Source organism: Ranitomeya imitator, unplaced genomic scaffold (genome assembly GCF_032444005.1).
Source record: "Ranitomeya imitator isolate aRanImi1 unplaced genomic scaffold, aRanImi1.pri SCAFFOLD_590, whole genome shotgun sequence".
Classification (NCBI taxonomy): Eukaryota; Metazoa; Chordata; class Amphibia; order Anura; family Dendrobatidae; genus Ranitomeya; species Ranitomeya imitator.
The window spans coordinates 159,233-177,086 of record NW_027193464.1 but is presented as its reverse complement, the minus strand read 5'-3'; the positions used below and the strand labels follow the sequence as shown (position 1 = coordinate 177,086).

The following is a 17,854-nucleotide window of genomic DNA, read 5'->3' as shown; positions in this document are numbered from 1 at the left end:
GATGCCTTTTGGACTTTCTAATGCTCCTTCTGTCTTCCAGTCTTTTATGCACGATATTTTCCGTGAATATCTGGATAAATTTACTATCGTGTATTTGGATGATGTTTTGTTTTTTTCTGATGACTGGGAGTCTCATGTTCAGCAGGTCAGAAAGGTGTTTCAGGTCCTGCGGGCCAATTCTTTGTTTGTAAAGGGTTCTAAATGTCTCTTTGGAGTCCAGAAGATTTCTTTTTCGGGGTATATTTTTTCCCCTTCTACTATTGAGATGGATCCCGTCAAGGTTCAGGCTATTTGTGACTGGACGCAGCCTACATCTCTTAAGAGTCTACAGAAGTTCTTGGGCTTTGCTAATTTTTATCGTCGCTTCATAACTAATTTTTCTAGTGTTGTTAAGCCTTTGACGGATTTGACTAAAAAGGGTGCTGATGTTACTGATTGGTCTCCTGCGGCTGTGGAGGCCTTTCAGGAACTTAAGCACCGGTTTTCTTCTGCTCCTGTGTTGCGTCAGCCAGATACGTTGCTTCCTTTTCAGGTTGAGGTCGATGCTTCCGAGATCGGAGCGGGGGCGGTTTTGTCACAGAGAAGCTCCGATGGCTCAGTGATGAAGCCATGTGCGTTCTTTTCTAGAAAATTTTCGCCCGCTGAACGGAATTATGATGTTGGTAATCGGGAGCTTTTGGCCATGAAGTGGGCATTTGAGGAGTGGCGTCATTGGCTTGAGGGTGCTAGACATCGTGTGGTGGTCTTGACTGATCACAAAAATCTGATGTACCTTGAGTCTGCCAAGCGTCTGAATCCTAGACAGGCTCGTTGGTCACTGTTTTTCTCCCGTTTCAATTTTGTGGTTTCATACCTGCCGGGTTCAAAGAATGTGAAGGCGGATGCTCTTTCTAGGAGTTTTGTGCCTGACTCCCCTGGAAATTCTGAGCCCACTGGTATCCTTAGGGATGGGGTGATTTTGTCGGCTGTCTCCCCAGACTTGCGACGTGCTTTGCAGGAGTTTCAGGCGGATAAACCTGAACGTTGTCCGCCGGAAAGACTGTTTGTTCCGGATAATTGGACCAGTAGAGTCATCTCCGAGGTCCATTCTTCTGTGTTGGCAGCTCATCCTGGAATATTTGGTACTAGAGACTTGGTGGCCAGGTCTTTTTGGTGGCCTTCCTTGTCGAGGGATGTGCGTTCTTTCGTGCAGTCTTGTGGAGTTTGCGCTCGGGCTAAGCCTTGCTGTTCTCGGGCCAGTGGATTGTTGTTACCTTTGCCTATCCCGAAGAGGCCTTGGACGCACATTTCCATGGACTTTATTTCGGATCTCCCTGTCTCTCAAAAAATGTCCGTCATATGGGTTGTGTGTGACCGCTTTTCTAAGATGGTTCATCTGGTACCCTTGCCTAAGTTACCTTCCTCCTCTGAGTTGGTCCCTCTGTTTTTTCAAAACGTGGTCCGTCTGCATGGCATTCCGGAAAACATCGTTTCTGACAGGGGATCCCAGTTTGTGTCTAGATTTTGGCGGACGTTCTGTGCTAAGATGGGCATTGATTTGTCCTTTTCGTCTGCATTCCATCCTCAGACGAATGGCCAGACGGAACGAACTAATCAGACTTTAGAAACTTATTTAAGGTGTTTTGTTTCTGCTGATCAAGATGACTGGGTTTCCTTTTTGCCGCTTGCCGAGTTTGCCCTTAATAATCGGGCTAGTTCTGCTACCTTGGTGTCTCCTTTCTTTTGTAATTCGGGGTTTCATCCTCGTTTTTCCTCTGGTCAGGTGGAGCCTTCTGATTGTCCTGGAGTGGACATGGTGGTGGATAGGTTGCATCGGATTTGGAGTCATGTGGTGGACAATTTGAAGTTGTCCCAGGAGAGGGCTCAGCAGTTTGCTAATCGCCGTCGCCGCGTGGGTCCTCGACTTCTTGTTGGTGACTTGGTGTGGTTGTCTTCTCGTTTTGTTCCTATGAAGGTCTCTTCTCCTAAGTTCAAGCCTCGGTTCATCGGTCCCTATAGGATCTTGGAAATTCTTAACCCTGTGTCGTTTCGTTTGGATCTCCCGGCATCGTTTGCTATTCATAATGTGTTCCATCGGTCGTTGTTGCGGAAGTATGAGGTACCTGTCGTTCCTTCGCTTGAGCCTCCTGCTCCGGTGCTGGTGGAGGGTGAATTGGAGTATGTTGTGGAGAAGATTTTGGATTCTCGTGTTTCCAGACGGAAACTCCAGTATTTGGTCAAGTGGAAGGGTTATGGTCAGGAGGATAATTCTTGGGTGATTGCCTCTGATGTTCATGCTGCCGATTTGGTCCGTGCTTTTCATAGGGCTCATCCTGGTCGCCCTGGTGGTTCTCGTGAGGGTTCGGTGACCCCTCCTCAAGGGGGGGGGTACTGTTGTGAGTTCTGTTTTTGGGCTCCCTCTGGTGGTTACTGATGGTACTGGGTGACTTGTGTTCTCTGCGGTCTCTGGTGTCCACCTGTTCCATCAGGTTATGGGAGTTTCCTATTTAACCTGGCTTTTTTGTCATTTCCTCGCCGGCTATCAATGTAATCAGCGTGTCTTTTTACCTCTGCTCCCTGCGTCTGTTATCTTCAGGACAAGCTAAGTTTTGATTTTCCTGTTCCACGTTTTGCTTAATTTTTGTCTTAGTCCAGCTTGCAGAGATGTGATTCCTTGCTGCTGGTTGCTCTAGTGGGCTGAAATTACTCCTCATGTTCCATGAGTTGGCACATGAGTTCAAGTAATTTCAGGATGGTTTTTTTGAAGGGTTTTTCGCTGACCGCGCAGTTCACTTTTGTATCCTCTGCTATCTAGCTTTAGCGGGTCTCATTTTTGCTGATTCTATTTTCATAACTACGTATGTGCTTTCCTCTCATTTCACCGTTATTACATGTGGGGGGCTGCTATTTCTGTGGGGTGTTTCTCTGGAGGCAAGTGAGGTCTGTGTTTCTTCTTATAGGGGAAGTTAATCCTTCGGCTGGCGCGAGACGTCTAGGAATCATCGTAGGCACGTTCCCCGGCTACTGCTAGTTGTGTGTTTAGGTTCAGGATCGCGGTCAGCTCAGGTTCCATCACCCTAGAGCTTGTTTTGTTTTTGTGCTTGTCCTTTTGTGATCCCCTGCCATTGGGATCATGACAGTTTGGCTTCATTTGTATGTCAATGGTTAATCAATACTTGCATTAACGATTATGCTTATTGTATAACCTAGTGACCTGGAACATTGCTCACTAGAGAAAAACACAACCCATTACGATGGGTTGCACGTTATTGGTGCCAATATTATGTTTTTGAAAAAAAAAAAATTACTTCAAGGTTACTAACAAACGCTCCTCCGGAGAAACGCTGAGTCGCATGCAGGTGTCTTGTCTGAGAAGGTAAGGCCGCAAAACATGAAGTAGTTTGTCAAAGCCGAGAATGGAAAGACGACAAAGCAACAAACTTCACTAGGTATCTGCGAAGTTCATTATATAATATATATATATATATATATATATATATATTTATATATATATAATTTAGAAAAATGACCATAAGCCCCACGTAGCAACAGTAGAGGGTGAACCCAAAGCCTCTTTTGCAGCTGTGGTTCCTCACCAAAGCAACGTGATACAAGCCATGCCAACCACAACGCCTCATTGTCAGTAGACCTATTTGTGACACCTAAGGAGTCCTAACACACACCCCTAAGATAATATGTAATTGTCCAAGCATTTATAGTAACTGGTTTAAAACATCTTCACTAATGGATCACACCTTTGCAAGTTCCAAGCCTTTAATTATGCATTAACCCCTCATATGGACCTGTAAACCTTTGTGTGTGATACGTATGCACACGGACGACAAAAAACGGACACACGGACAGCAGACGGATGGCCTAGGTGAGCACACGGACACGGATAACTCCGGTACCAGAATTATCTGGACGTGTGAGACTGGCCTAACATTGTGTCTATGTAACCCTGGGACATCAGGGTTTTCAATCAGTGTTTTTTCCCAATCAGTGAAAAACACCGATTGCAAACCCTGAAGCAAACACGCAGATGTGAACATAGCCCTATACTGTTTTCTGAAGGAGCAGACGGCAAAGTGATAACTTCCATTCTTGTAAATATTTTTTGTGCTGTTGAAGTTCCACAAATATCTGTGTGATAAGTCTGTAAGGCTGGGTTCACATCGGTATTTTGCAGACCGTTTTGCCCTTTCTGTGTTTGAGAGAGCAAAACGGTCTGCTATGGATGCGTTTTCCATCCCATGTAATCCTATGGCAGCCGCAGAGTATTCAGTGTTACACTATAGCAGCGGTCCCCAACCTTTTTGACCTTGAGAGCCACATCCAGCACTGAGAGGGTCGCGAGCCACATTCATTTCTGAGAGGGGGTCATGAGCAACATCCTGCTTATTTCCCCCTCAAAGTCGTGTCAACCAAAGCCACCATTATGGGTATAATGATAACCAAAGTTTTTCCACAGAAATCACACCAAAGCAGTACACTGAGATCCAGGGGTTCCCACAAAGCCCCAATTCAGTATTATCCCATCAAGGACTCCTAACACTCTGTTGTATCCAGCTTCAAAACCTTCTCTAACAGGTAGTATCATCCTCCAGCATACCATACCTAAAACATCTCTATGCCCCAGTATATGTGCATCCAGATCTTATCTTCTGTGCGGGCTACTCAAATATTCACAATTTTGAGGTGCACTCTTCATACCTGTTTGCTAGACCTGGAGCTAATGCACCAAGCTGGTAGACAGTCGCGAGCCACAATTCCTGGGACCGTGAGCCACATGTGGCTCCCGAGCTACAGGTTGGGGACCCCTGCACTATAGTAGCACTGAATGTCTGCCTGCCGCTTTTTTCAGGCGTATCTCTGGTCCCAAAAGCGCAAACAGTTGTGTTTTTGGGACTGGGTGATGGTTGTAATCACAATGGATGGCACAGCACTGTTTAAGGAGTGTGCCACTGACTGTGGTGCCCCCCTCCCCCACCCATTCCATTACTTGGTACTCTCCCTTCCCCCCCCCCCCTTTTCTTTTGGTTATGGGAAAAATGGTCTGGCCCATTTTGGTTGGCCAATGGTAGCTCTTAGGGCGATTCAGCCCCCCCTCCCACTTGTACCTGGTATATAGCAGCAGTAGCTGCGTGGTTCCTCCTCTTCCCCTTTGGGTCCCGGAGGTGCTCGTCTGCGCTGTCTGGTAAAGAGTGGTGTGATGGCTGATCCTATCATGGACATGCTGCGTGTCAGGGCATCGCAGGAGGGTGAGCACTGCATGCAGGCTCTGATTTCAGGGCTTAGTGCCTGTCTTCCTCCTCCGGCTGTTGCAGTATCTGGAGGCCGGCGGTCGACGAGGTGTTCCCGCCCTCCTGCTCGTCTCAGCCCTAGCCCCTGCCCCATTCCCTCTCCTGCTCTGCGAGCAGGGCGTACACATGATCGCAGGGCAAGCAGGGCGGTCCCACCCAAACCAGCTCTGTCTGCTGTAGCTCCGCCCGGTCTTTCAGAGCGCGGTAGCTCCGCCCCTTTTCCTCATAGCACCGTAGCTCCGCCCCTTCCTCTGGGATCGCTCCTGCTCAGCCTGCTTCTAATAATGCTTTCATTCCTTCTGTCGGGCGCTCACATGAGCGCTATTCAGAAGGAGTGAGCACACATAATCCCTCCTTGGCCACTCTCCCTGCTCCGCAGCCTGCCGAGTTAGTGGTAATACACTCGGGCCGGACAGAGAGTGTGACTCCTCCCACTGTGCCCCAGCTCTGTCCTCCTCCCCTCCCACAGGTCAGCGTGCAGGGCACTGTAGATGCCATTACTGAGGCTCCAAGTTTAACCCCTCGGCCTCAGTATTTTGTTATTACAGCCATCACATAGTTTACAGATGGGGTCCAGAGGCAGTACCTCTGCCTCTGCAGATGACTCTGCTGAGCCATTATCAGTAAGCACGCAGCAAGGCACGCAGCAAACTTCAGGGCCCCCCCCCCCCTGCCTGACGGTTCCGTACCCGGCACTGTCGCTGGTAGTAATGTTGATTTTGGGGTGGTTGTAGCCCCTGCTGTGCCTCAAAGGGCTTCCTCTATTTTGGCTACTGCCACTGTATCACATAGGTGTAGACATCGTGAGTCTAGTTTATCAGCATCATCTGAATCACCACAGCATCATCGTCGCCATGGACACCGCTCCTCACGCTGGCGTAGCAAGCGTTCCACGCATGTGCGCCGGAGGTCCGGATCTCACAGGAGGGGTCATAGGTCACGGTCCTCAAGATGGCGCTCTCCGTCATCATCGGAGTCTTTGAGCGCATCAGGCGAGTCCCGATTATCGGCATCGTTCTCGTGGCGAGAGACATGAGCCAAGTTCAGCTTCCAGGGCATCTAGCCTGGCCGAGCCGAGAGCTGCGTCCAGGGCTGCCAGCCTGGCTCTTACTCACCCAACCGTCGACCCAGGGGCTGGAGTTCCTCCATCTAGCGGAGTCCCTCCTCCTACGGCAGATTTGGGTGAGTGCAATTTTTCTTTTGCAGGTAAAAATGTGAATTCTGATTTTCTACTGGCCCTTAAGACTTTGATTGAGCAATTTGCGACGCCGGTTGGCGATACACTAGTAAATCAGAAGAATTCAGTTAAAACGGTTGAACCACCGCTAGCCAGTGTATTTAAAGATTCCCTTTATTGCAGGATTAGCCCACTTGGTTCTCATTTAGATAGTGAAACCAAGACAAAAATTTGATCAAACAATTATATAGATATATGGTCATTAGTATCAGTGGATCAGCATACGATAGTAAATCAGAAGAATTCAGTTAAAACGGTTGAACCACCGCTAGCCAGTGTATTTAAAGATTCCCTTTATTGCGGGATTAGCCCACTTGGTTCTCATTTAGATAGTGAAACCAAGACAAAAATTTGGTCAAACAATTATATAGATATATGGTCATTAGTATCAGTGGATCAGCATACGATCGATAAGGAGAGGCGTCTTAATGATTTGGCCATTTGATAGGAGCAGGCAGAAGGTCGCAAAAACCATGAGTAATTGGTTACAGGCGTTTTCCGTTTTGGGCTGTCATGGGCCAGAAACATCCGGAACGGTGTTCTGAGTTGTTCATTTATCAGGACATGATTTACACTTCTTACAAGGCCCACGGCGGTTCCGCCTGGTGGCGCTATGATGAGGAGTTCCGGAGGCGGCTGGCCCTGCAGCCTGAAATAGGTTGGGGGGTAAAAGCTACGGACGTGTGGATCAGGTTGATGCTTTCTCAAAAACAGCCCCCCTTTCCAACAGCGGCCACTAGTCACCCCACAACAGCAGGTCACAACTCAGTGGTCGTCCGGAGACCTGGAGCCAGCTGGTTGTTTAATGAGGGACACTGCCGTTTCTTTGGATTATGCAAGTACAAGCATGAATGCTCCTCCTGCGGAGGAGCTCATTCTGCGGCCCGCTGCCCCCGTCCAACGAGCAAACTGCCAGTCAAGCCTGCCTCTAGTGAAGGCAGCGAACATAAGGACCCCGGTGAGCGTATCCGCGATGGGCCCTTGGTTAGATCGTTATCCTAATAAAGATGCGGCGGGCCAACTTCGATTTGGTTTTTCATATGGGTTTTTTATCCCTTTCAAATGTAGCAGGTCCCCGTCATTTGCGGCGAATTTAAAATCTGCCCGGGACCACTCTGATGTTTTACGCGAGAAAATCGTCAAAGAAGTGAAGCTAGGCAGGATTGCTGGCCTGTTCAAAACTCCTCCTTTTTGGAACTTTAGAGTTTCCCCTTTGGGTTTAGTTCCAAAAAAGGAACCTGGCAGTTTTCGTCTTATACACCATCTATCCTACTCCAAGGGTGAGTCTGTCAATGACGGAATTTCAACGGAGGAAGCATCGGTATCATACATTTCGTTTGATAGGGCGGTGGCCTTGGTCCGCCAGGCTGGCGCTGGCGCCCTCCTTGCGAAGTCTGATATCGAGTCTGCCTTCCGTCTCTTACCAGTTCACCCCAATTGTTTCCATCTTTTGGGATGCCAGGTGGATGATGGTTTTTATTATGACATGTGCCTCCCGATGGGTTGTTCCATATCTTGTTATTATTTTGAACTCTTCAGTTCCTTTTTGGATTGGGTTGTTAGATCCGGAACGGGTTTCAGGTCTGTCACACACTATTTGAACGATTTTCTGTTTGTGGGTCCTAAAGATTCAACTGTTTGTGTGCAATTATTGAATTTTTTCAGGGATATAGCACACCATTTTGGGGTCCCGTTATCTGCGGAAAAAACTGTAGGCCCAGTTACAACCCTGTCGTTCTTTGGGATCGAAATTGACACCGTGAATATTTTTTATCGATTACCTGCGGAAAAAGTGGAGAAACTGATGTGCATGATTGAAGGTTTTTGTTCAGCTAAAAAAGTTACCCTCCAACAAATGCAATCTTTACTCGGGCTATTGGTTTTTGCCTGTAAAGTCATGCCGGCGGGTAGAGTTTTTTCACGGCGTTTGTCCTTAGCGACAAGAGGGGCTACTCTTCCCGGTCATAAAATTCGGATAACAAGAAGTTTACGGGCTGATTTGGAGGTTTGGAAAACTTTTTTGAGTTCATTCAATGGCCGTAATTGTTTTATGTCTTCAGAAATTTCTAGCCAGGAGTTAAAATTATTTTCGGATGCGGCCGGGTCAGCTGGTTTTGGTACTATTTTCGGAGATCAGTGGTGCACGGCCGCTTGGCCGGAGTCATGGAAGTTGCAAGGCCTTTGCAAAACCCTTACGCTATTGGAACTTTTTCCCATTGTAGTAGCTGTGGAGATATGGGGCACACAATTCGCCAACAAAAAAATATGCTTCTTGTGCGACAATCTCAGCGTGGTCCATTGTATAAATCGCTTGTCTTCATCTTCTCCTCCGGTTCTTAGCCTACTTCGTCACCTAGTCCTGGTCTGTTTAAATAAGAACATATGGTTTCGAGCTCGCCATGTTCCAGGTGTAGAAAATGATATTGCTGATGCTTTGTCGCGTTTTAATTGGCAGGTCTTCAGGGAGCTTCTCCCCAGTGCGCAACAGGAAGGATTGCTGTCCCCCTCTTTCCTATGGGACATTGTGGCCAACAGTTAATCCTGTTGGTCCGTTCGTCAGTGGCTCCCTCTACTTGGCAGTCATACGGTAAGTCTTGGGTGGAATGGTGTCAGCTGATCAATGGGAGACCAGTTCATTCTTGCTGCCAGGCCAGACTTGAGGTAACAGTTGAATTTTTGTTGTTACTCTGGAATTCTGAAATTTCGGGTTCTTCGGCGCAACAACGGCTATCTGGTTTGGCCTTTTATTTTCAGTTGCTAGATTGGCCAGATGTTACAAAGGCCTTTATAATCAGGCAGGCCTTAAAAGGGTGGAAGAGAGCTCAACCCTGTAAAGAGAGTAGACGCCCCATTTCCTTTTCATTATTACATCAATTGGTTTCATCTACCCCTGTTATTTGCTCTTTGCAATTTGAAGCTGCTCTTTTTTCCGCTGCGTATGTCATCCTGTATTTTGGAGCTTTACGCATTAGCGAGTTAGTCCCTAAATCAAAAAATATGCCAGATAAGGGTTTATTGAGCGAAGACGTGGTGGTAGTAGAAAATGCTATACGTCTCCGTATTTGCAGATCAAAAACTGACCCTTCTGGTAGGGGTGCCTGGATTCTGGTAAGCACAGTTTCAGGATGCCCAGTTTGCCCGGTTACGACGGTTTTAAAATATCTGGAATTCAGAATTAATGGTAAATTTTTCCTTGCGCATGCGGATGGGTCCCCGTTGACTAAATTTCAATTTCAGTCAGTTTATCTCAAAGGCCTACAGGCTTCCGGGGTTCTACCTGGGGAATATGGGACACACTCCTTTCGTATAGGGGTCGCCACGGAGGCTGCAAAAGCGGGTTTACCAGAGGCGGAGGTTCAAAGGATAGGTAGATGGCGCTCTGCTTGTTATGCTAGGTACATTAGACCAGATTTACTAATTTGATTCTTTTCTTGTTTAGGTCGTTCCAGGCCAACAGTGTGGCTCCTAGGCCATTCATATATTTTCTGGGCTGCTCAGAGAGCTGAATGCCGTCCTGGAGGAAGACATATGGGTTTCCAGGGTTTGGATGTTAATTAGAGGGGCATTCGGGGTCTGAGATGGCCTCAGGTGCTACAAGAAGTGGTTGATATCGGGAGGGATATGTTTGGGCCAGTAATTCTAGTTCTGCATGTTGGCGGGAATGATTTGTGTTCTTACAAGGTTGCTGAGCTGCTGACTATGATGAGGTCTGACTTGGTAAGATTTCCTAGTTTTTTCCCAGAGCTCATACTGGTCTGGTCAGAGATAGTACCTAGAGCCGTGTGGCAAGGTGCACGGGATGGGATGGCGGTAGAGAGGACTAGACGCACCATAAATGCACGTATGTCCAAATTTGTAGGGGATAAGTTCGGTGTGGTGGTGCGGCATCGCCAGCTGGAGGGTGACAATTCGGCTCTCCTGAGGTCAGATGGCGTCCATCTCACTGATATCGGTTTGGATATCCTGTTGTCTGGGCTGCAAGATGGGATAGAACAAGCGTTGTACTTGATGGGTGGGGGTCGGAGTCCCGTGTAGGTCTACACGGGATCCTCCATGGCTGTTTCAACAATAGGAAGCACCGGAAAGTTGAGGCTAAGTAGGCTGACTTGCCTGTAGATGTTACAGGGCATTTGGCTACTGGTCTGTTGTGAAGTTGAAAGTGTTTCCTTCCATTGTTATATATGTTATATATGAAAAAAGAAATTAACGCTGTGACCCTCACCCAGCAATTTACTTGTGTTGTCTCTTTATTGGGAGATGGAATACTACTTGGGAGGGAGAGTGGTTTTGCTGGTGCGATGTTTATGGGGGGTCGCCGCAGTCTCGTTTTCCGTATAATTGAAGTCAATGTAAAGCGCACTGTACCGCAGTGCAGTGCGGTTTACTACAAACTTCGGGGCCGTGTGGGCGGCTGGGCAAGCTCCGGTGAGAGTGATCGCTCTCACCGGAGCCTGCTGCGCCGGGGAGGAAGAGGTTAACTCAGCTCTAGTTGTCTTCTACCGGCCCTGGATCCATCTTTTTTGCATTGCCATATATGGAGATCCATAACTTTGATATTTTTCACATTTGTAAACGATTTGAGTGCTTGCTTTTGTGTCAAGTTTTTGGGAGCCATGGAATTTAAAAACCCACAATTTTTTTTAATAAAGCTGATTATCATATAACATAAATACCATGTTTAATTTATTTGGGCGGCGCAATGGAGAATTATTTCTGGGGTTACAATGTAGAGCCACAGAAAGAGGGGGAGACAAAGAAAGAGAAAAAGAGAGAAGGGAAGAGAGAACTATACCCTGCTCCCTGTACAGTCCGTGTATATCCTCCTCCCCGTTCTGTCCGTGTATATCCTTCTCCCCATTCTGTCCGTGTATATCCTCCTCCCCATTCTGTCCGTGTATATCCTCCCCGTTCTGTCTGTGTATATCCTCCCCGTTCTGTCCGTGTATATCCTCCTCCCTGTACAGTCCGTGTATATCCTCCCCGTTCTGTCCGTGTATATCCTCCTCCCTGTTCTGTCCGTGTATACCCTCCTCCCCGTACTGTCCGTGTATATCCTCCTCCCCGTTCTGTCCGTGTATATCCTTCCTCCCCATTCTGTCCGTGTACATCCACCTCCCCGTACTGTCCGTGTATATCCTCCTCCCCGTTCTGTCCGTGTATATCCTCCCCGTTCTGTCCGTGTATATCCTCCTCCCTGTTCTGTCCGTGTATATCCTCCTCCCCGTACTGTCCGTGTATATCCTCCTCCCCGTTCTGTCCGTGTATATCCTTCCTCCCCATTCAGTCCGTGTACATCCACCTCCCCGTACTGTCCGTGTATATCCTCCTCCCCATTCTGTCCGTGTACATCCACCTCCCTGTACTGTCCGTCTATATCCTCCTCCCCGTACTGTCCATGTATATCCTCCTCCCCGTACTGTCCGTGTATATCCTCCTCCCCGTACTGTCCGTGTATATCCTTCCTCCCCATTCTGTCCGTATACATCCACCTCCCCGTACTGTCCGTGTATATCCTCCTCCCCGTTCTGTCCGTGTACATCCTCCTCCCCTTTCTGTCCGTGTATATCCTCCTCCCTGTTCTGTCCGTGTATATCCTCCTCCCCGTACTGTCCGTGTATATCCTCCTCCCCGTTCTGTCCGTGTATATCCTTCCTCACCATTCTGTCCGTGTACATCCTCCTCCCCTTTCTGTCCGTGTATATCCTCCCCGTTCTGTCCGTGTATATCCTCCTCCCTGTTCTGTCCGTGTATATCCTCCTCCCCGTACTGTCCGTGTATATCCTCCTCCCCGTTCTGTCCGTGTATATCCTTCCTCCCCATTCTGTCCGTGTACATCCACCTCCCCGTACTGTCCGTGTATATCCTCCTCCCCTTTCTGTCCGTGTACATCCTCCTCCCCTTTCTGTCCGTGTATATCCTCTTCCCCGTGCTGGCCGTGTATATCCTCCGCCCCTGTACTATCCACTAATGGTGGTGGGGGGCTGCCTCTCTAAAAGTTCCCCCTACACTGGGCACAGCACTGAGCTGCAGCTGTGATGGAGGACAGGCGGGGGTCCCATCAGCAGGATCCTCAGTTATCAGCTTCACTCTGGGGGTCGGTACGATGAGGGGCTCCTGCATCTGCTACTCACCCCCCCTCCCTCCTATAACCCACATGCAGAGAAGCCCCGAGCAGGAACTACAAGTCGCAGCGATGCCCTGAGACTGACCCTGCAGCGCCCCTGACGGCGGAACATGGGAGGAACAACTGTATCGACGGCCGGATGTCAGTATTTACAATATTCTCCTGGCGCTCTGGGGGCAGCAGCTACATCTTGTGTCCACATTGCACACTGCTGCTCTGATCCAGCTGCAGGTGAGAAGTGTCATGAGTAGGGGTGAGCTTGTCGAACCGCACATGTTCGATTTCCGCACTTTTTATCAAATATTGAGGGTTTTATGGGGTTCGTGCAATTTCGAACACTGTGCAGGTCCGATCGAATGTTCGAAATTGCGTTCGAAACCGCGATTCGAACATACCGCACTTCCTTAGTTCTACTGGTACCGCCCCACGTGCCTGACGTTCACAGTCTGTCCTCGGGTACAACTGTGTAAGCGAGTATGGGGATAGAAGATCCCCTAAGTATGTGTATACATGTGTTCCCTCCCCACCCTATATGTGTATGTGACAGTATGTACTGACACCCCACTGTCACGTCATATACACTGTGTTCCAAATTATTATGCAAATTGTATTTGAGTTTCATAAAGATTTAATTTTTTTGTTTTTCAAATAAACTCATGGATGTTATTGTGTCTCAGGGCTCAATGGATCACTGAAATCAATCTTAAACACATGTGATAATTAGTTTTCCAGGTGATTCTAATTAAAGAAAAACTACTTAAAAATGATGTTCCACATTATCAAGCAGGCCACAGTTTTTAAGTAACATGGGAAAGCAAAAGGATCTCTCTGCTGCTGAAAAGCATCAACTAGTGCAGTACCTTGGTCAAGGGATGAAAACATGAGAAATTTCCCGAAAACGTAATCGTGATCATCGTACTGTTAAGAGATTTGTGGCTGAATCTGAGCACAGACATGTTTTGTGCTGATAAAGGCAGAATGAGGAAGGTTTCTGCCAGGCAAGTTCATCGGATTAAGAGACCAGTTGCTAAAAAGCCATTACAAACCAGCAAACAGATATATGAAGCTGCTGGTGCCTTTGAAGTCCCTCGAATCTCAAGGTGTAGGATCCTTCAAAGGCTTGCTTTGGTTCATAAACCTAATATTCGGCCACCCCTGAACAGTGTTCACAAGCAGAAATGGTTGCAGTGGGCCCAGACATACATGATGACTAATTTTCAAACAGTCTTGTTTACTGATGAGTGTCGAGTAACCCTGGATGGTCCAGATGGATGGAGTAGTGGATGGTTGGTGGAGGCCACCATGTCCCAACAAGGCTGCGACGTCAGCAAGGAGGTGGAGGAGTCATGATTTGGGGCCGGAATCATGGGGAAACAGCTGGTAGGGCCCTTTAAGGTTCCTGAAGGTGTGAAAATGACCTCTGCAAAGTATATAGAGTTTCTGACTGACAACTTTCTTCCATGGTCTAAAAAGCAGAAACATGCCTTCAGGAGCAAAATCATCTTCATGCTGACAATGCCCCATCTCATGCTGCAAATAATACCTCTGAGTCATTGGCTGCTATGGGCATAAAAGGAGATAAACTCATGGTGCGGCCACCATCTTCACCTGACCTCAACCCTATAGAGAACCTTTGGAGTATCATGAAACAAAAGATCTATGAGGGTGGGAGGCCGTTCACATCAAAACAGCAGCTCTGGGAGGGAAGAAATACAAGCAGAAACTCTCCAAAAACTCACAAGTTCAATGGATGCAAGAATTGTGAAGGTGATATCAAAGAAGGCTCCTATGTTACATGTAACTTGGCCTGTTAGGAGGTTTTGGAGTTAAATAACTTTTTTGTTCAGTGAATGTGACCTCTTAATGCTGCAAATTCTACAAATGACCATTTTCAGTTCTTTAAAACAGATCAAATGTATAGAAATTCTACTGTGCCTAATAATTTGGAACAAGCAATAACAAAACCCAGCACTCAACTTAGTTGTGAGAAGAAAAACAGGTGATTTATTGTATCCCAAGCAAAACGTTTCGGTCACACATGGGACCTTCGTCAGTAACAAGAACTGGAATGGAGGTGAATGCTAGTGGCTATATATGCTGCCAATAATTTCCTGAGTGCAGCGCCAGTTTAAATGAGAGTCTCCTGATGCAGCCTTATAGATGGCTGATTCCACGGTGTCCACCACTGTATGAGTGACTGTATTGGCAGCATATATAGCCACAAGCATTCACCTCCATTCCAGTTCTTGTTACTGACGAAGGTCCCATGTGTGACCGAAACGTTTTGCTTGGGATACAATAAATCACCCGTTTTTCTTCTCACAACTAAGTTGAGTGCTGGGTTTTGTTATTGCTTGGTCTAATGGTTTGGGAACCTACCCATGCACCACTTTAGGTTGTGCACACAATTATCTATTATTAATAATTTGGAACAGTGCATTGTGAGTTTTTTATTTATGTTGGAGATTATACTGTTATCATTGGGAGGTTTCTTCAATAAAATTTGATGTATAATCTAACGGGTGATGGCTTTTATTAGACTGACTGTCATTTGCACCGACCAATTAGGAAAATCCGAGAAAAATATCATTTGCATAATAATTTGTAACACAGTGTATATATATATATATATATATATATATATATACAGTGGGGCAAAAAAGTATTTAGTCAGTCAGCAATAGTGCAAGTTCCACCACTTAAAAAGATGAGAGGCGTCTGTAATTTACATCACAGGTAGACCTCAACTATGGGAGACAAACTGAGAAAAAAAAATCCAGAAAATCACATTGTCTGTTTTTTTTAACATTTTATTTGCATATTATGGTGGAAAATAAGTCTTTGGTCAGAAACAAAATTTCATCTCAATACTTTGTAATATATCCTTTGTTGGCAATGACAGAGGTCAAACGTTTTCTGTAAGTCTTCACAAGGTTGCCACACACTGTTGTTGGTATGTTGGCCCATTCCTCCATGCAGATCTCCTCTAGAGCAGTGATATTTTTGGCTTTTCGCTTGGCAACATGGACTTTCAACTGCCTCCAAAGGTTTTCTATAGGGTTGAGATCTGGAGACTGGCTAGGCCACTCCAGGACCTTGAAATGCTTCTTACGAAGCCACTCCTTCGTTGCCCGGGTGGTGTGCTTTGGATCATTGTCATGTTGAAAGACCCAGCCACATTTCATCTTTAATGCCCTTGCTGATGGAAGGAGGTTTGCACTCAAAATCTCACGATATATGGCCCCATTCAGTCTTTCATGTACCCGGATCAGTCGTCCTGGCCCCTTTGCAGAGAAACAGCCCCAAAGCATGATGTTTCCACCACCATGCTTTACAGTAGGTATGGTGTTTGATGGATGCAACTCAGTATTCTTTTTCCTCCAAACACGACAAGTTGTGTTTCTACCAAACAGTTCCAGTTTGGCTTCATCAGACCATAGGACATTCTCCCAAAACTCCTCTGGATCATCCAAATGCTCTCTAGCAAACTTCAGACGGGCCCGGACATGTACTGGCTTAAGCAGTGGGACACGTCTGGCACTGCAGGATCTGAGTCCATGGTGGCGTAGTGTGTTACTTATGGTAGGCCTTGTTACATTGGTCCCAGCTCTCTGCAGTTCATTCACTAGGTCCCCCCGCGTGGTTCTGGGATTTTTGCTCACCGTTCTTGTGATCATTCTGACCCCACGGGGTGGGATTTTGCGTGGAGCCCCAGATCGAGGGAGATTATCAGTGGTCTTGTATGTCTTCCATTTTCTAATTATTGCTCCCACTGTTGATTTCTTCACTCCAAGCTGGTTGGCTATTGCAGATTCAGTCTTCCCAGCCTGGTGCAGGGCTACAATTTTGTTTCTGGTGTCCTTTGACAGCTCTTTGGTCTTCACCATAGTGGAGTTTGGAGTCAGACTGTTTGAGGGTGTGCACAGGTGTCTTTTTATACTGATACCAAGTTTAAACAGGTGCCATTACTACAGGTAATGAGTGGAGGAAAGAGGAGACTCTTAAAGAAGAAGTTACAGGTCTGTGAGAGCCAGAAATCTTGATTGTTTGTTTCTGACCAAATACTTATTTTCCACCATAATATGCAAATAAAATGTTAAAAAAAACAGACAATGTGATTTTCTGGATTTTTTTTTCTCAGTTTGTCTCCCATAGTTGAGGTCTACCTATGATGTAAATTACAGACGCCTCTCATCTTTTTAAGTGGTGGAACTTGCACTATTGCTGACTGACTAAATACTTTTTTGCCCCACTGTATATATATAGATATGTGTGTGTGTGTGTGTTTGCACAGAGTTTGAGAAGTATTCATCATTAATCACAAGGCCATATTGACTCAGCAGCCTCCTTATCCTTTCTTTCATGTTTCATTTTTTTTAGGCCACTGCATCCTGCAGTATGGAGGCAGATTATGTCCCGATGAGCCAGCTAAGGGATATCCCAGAGAGCGATAAAATAGTCGCAGGAAGCCAGCAAAGCGTTGTCCTGTTAACCCAGGAAAGAGATGACCTCACAAGGAGCCAGAAGAGAGGTGCGTTAATCTGTAAAGTGTTAGTGAATATTGCATTTGACACCACAACCTCATTATTTATTTATTTTTTTCATTACCTTTCATTACCTACAATGGATGGGCTGCTCCGCGGTCCTTACTTCCGTGGCCGCCAGCTGTCAGGACAGAGACAATGAATGAATACAGTCACTCACACTCCAGGCATGCGCAGTGAGCTTGGAGTGTCAGTGGCTGTATATATTAATTTTCTCCATCCTGACAGTCGGTGGCCACGGAAGTAAGCAGAGTGTGTGTCGGGTGCAGTGACGAGGACCGAGGAGCAGCACATTCATCGTAAGTAATGACAGAACCCCTTTAATGTATTTCAGCTGCTAGCACTTCAACAGAAGATGCACATAGGAAGCATATGAGGATAGCGAAGGAGGAAGTCTACACCATAAATGTAAGAGCCTGCCTACAAATATGTCTATTTTCCTGTAGGTAGGTTTACACACTTCAATGATTAGGCAATCATTCTTTATCATATCAGTGGTTGCGCCGAAATCATGGACCTATCATTCCATTTCTGCTCGGCCACAAACCTGGCACTGAACGATTTATCACTTAAACGTAGTCTGTTGTCTTGCAGCCTGGGGTACAACTCATGACTTCTAAGCAATAAATCATTCCATGCCTTGGTTGTGGCTATGTACAAATGAACA

At 46.7% G+C, this 17,854-nt stretch overlaps 1 protein-coding gene and 1 long non-coding RNA gene across 2 annotated transcripts; both read left to right on the top strand.

Annotated features, from left to right (window-relative positions):
- Nucleotides 1–6,302: 6,302 nt before the first annotated feature.
- Nucleotides 6,303–11,456, top strand: LOC138653386 (uncharacterized). The gene is made up of 2 exons (XM_069743243.1): nt 6,303–6,464; nt 8,975–11,456. Exon 2 carries the CDS (start codon nt 9,034–9,036, stop codon nt 9,940–9,942), a length of 909 nt encoding a protein of 302 aa, XP_069599344.1. The 5' UTR covers nt 6,303–6,464; nt 8,975–9,033; the 3' UTR covers nt 9,943–11,456.
- Nucleotides 11,457–12,793: 1,337 nt separating this feature from the next.
- LOC138653387 (uncharacterized) lies at nt 12,794–17,611 on the top strand. The gene is made up of 3 exons (XR_011315859.1): nt 12,794–12,874; nt 17,024–17,174; nt 17,522–17,611. It is a non-coding gene; the product is annotated as an uncharacterized lncRNA (long non-coding RNA).
- The last annotated feature ends 243 nt before the right edge of the window (nt 17,612–17,854 follow it).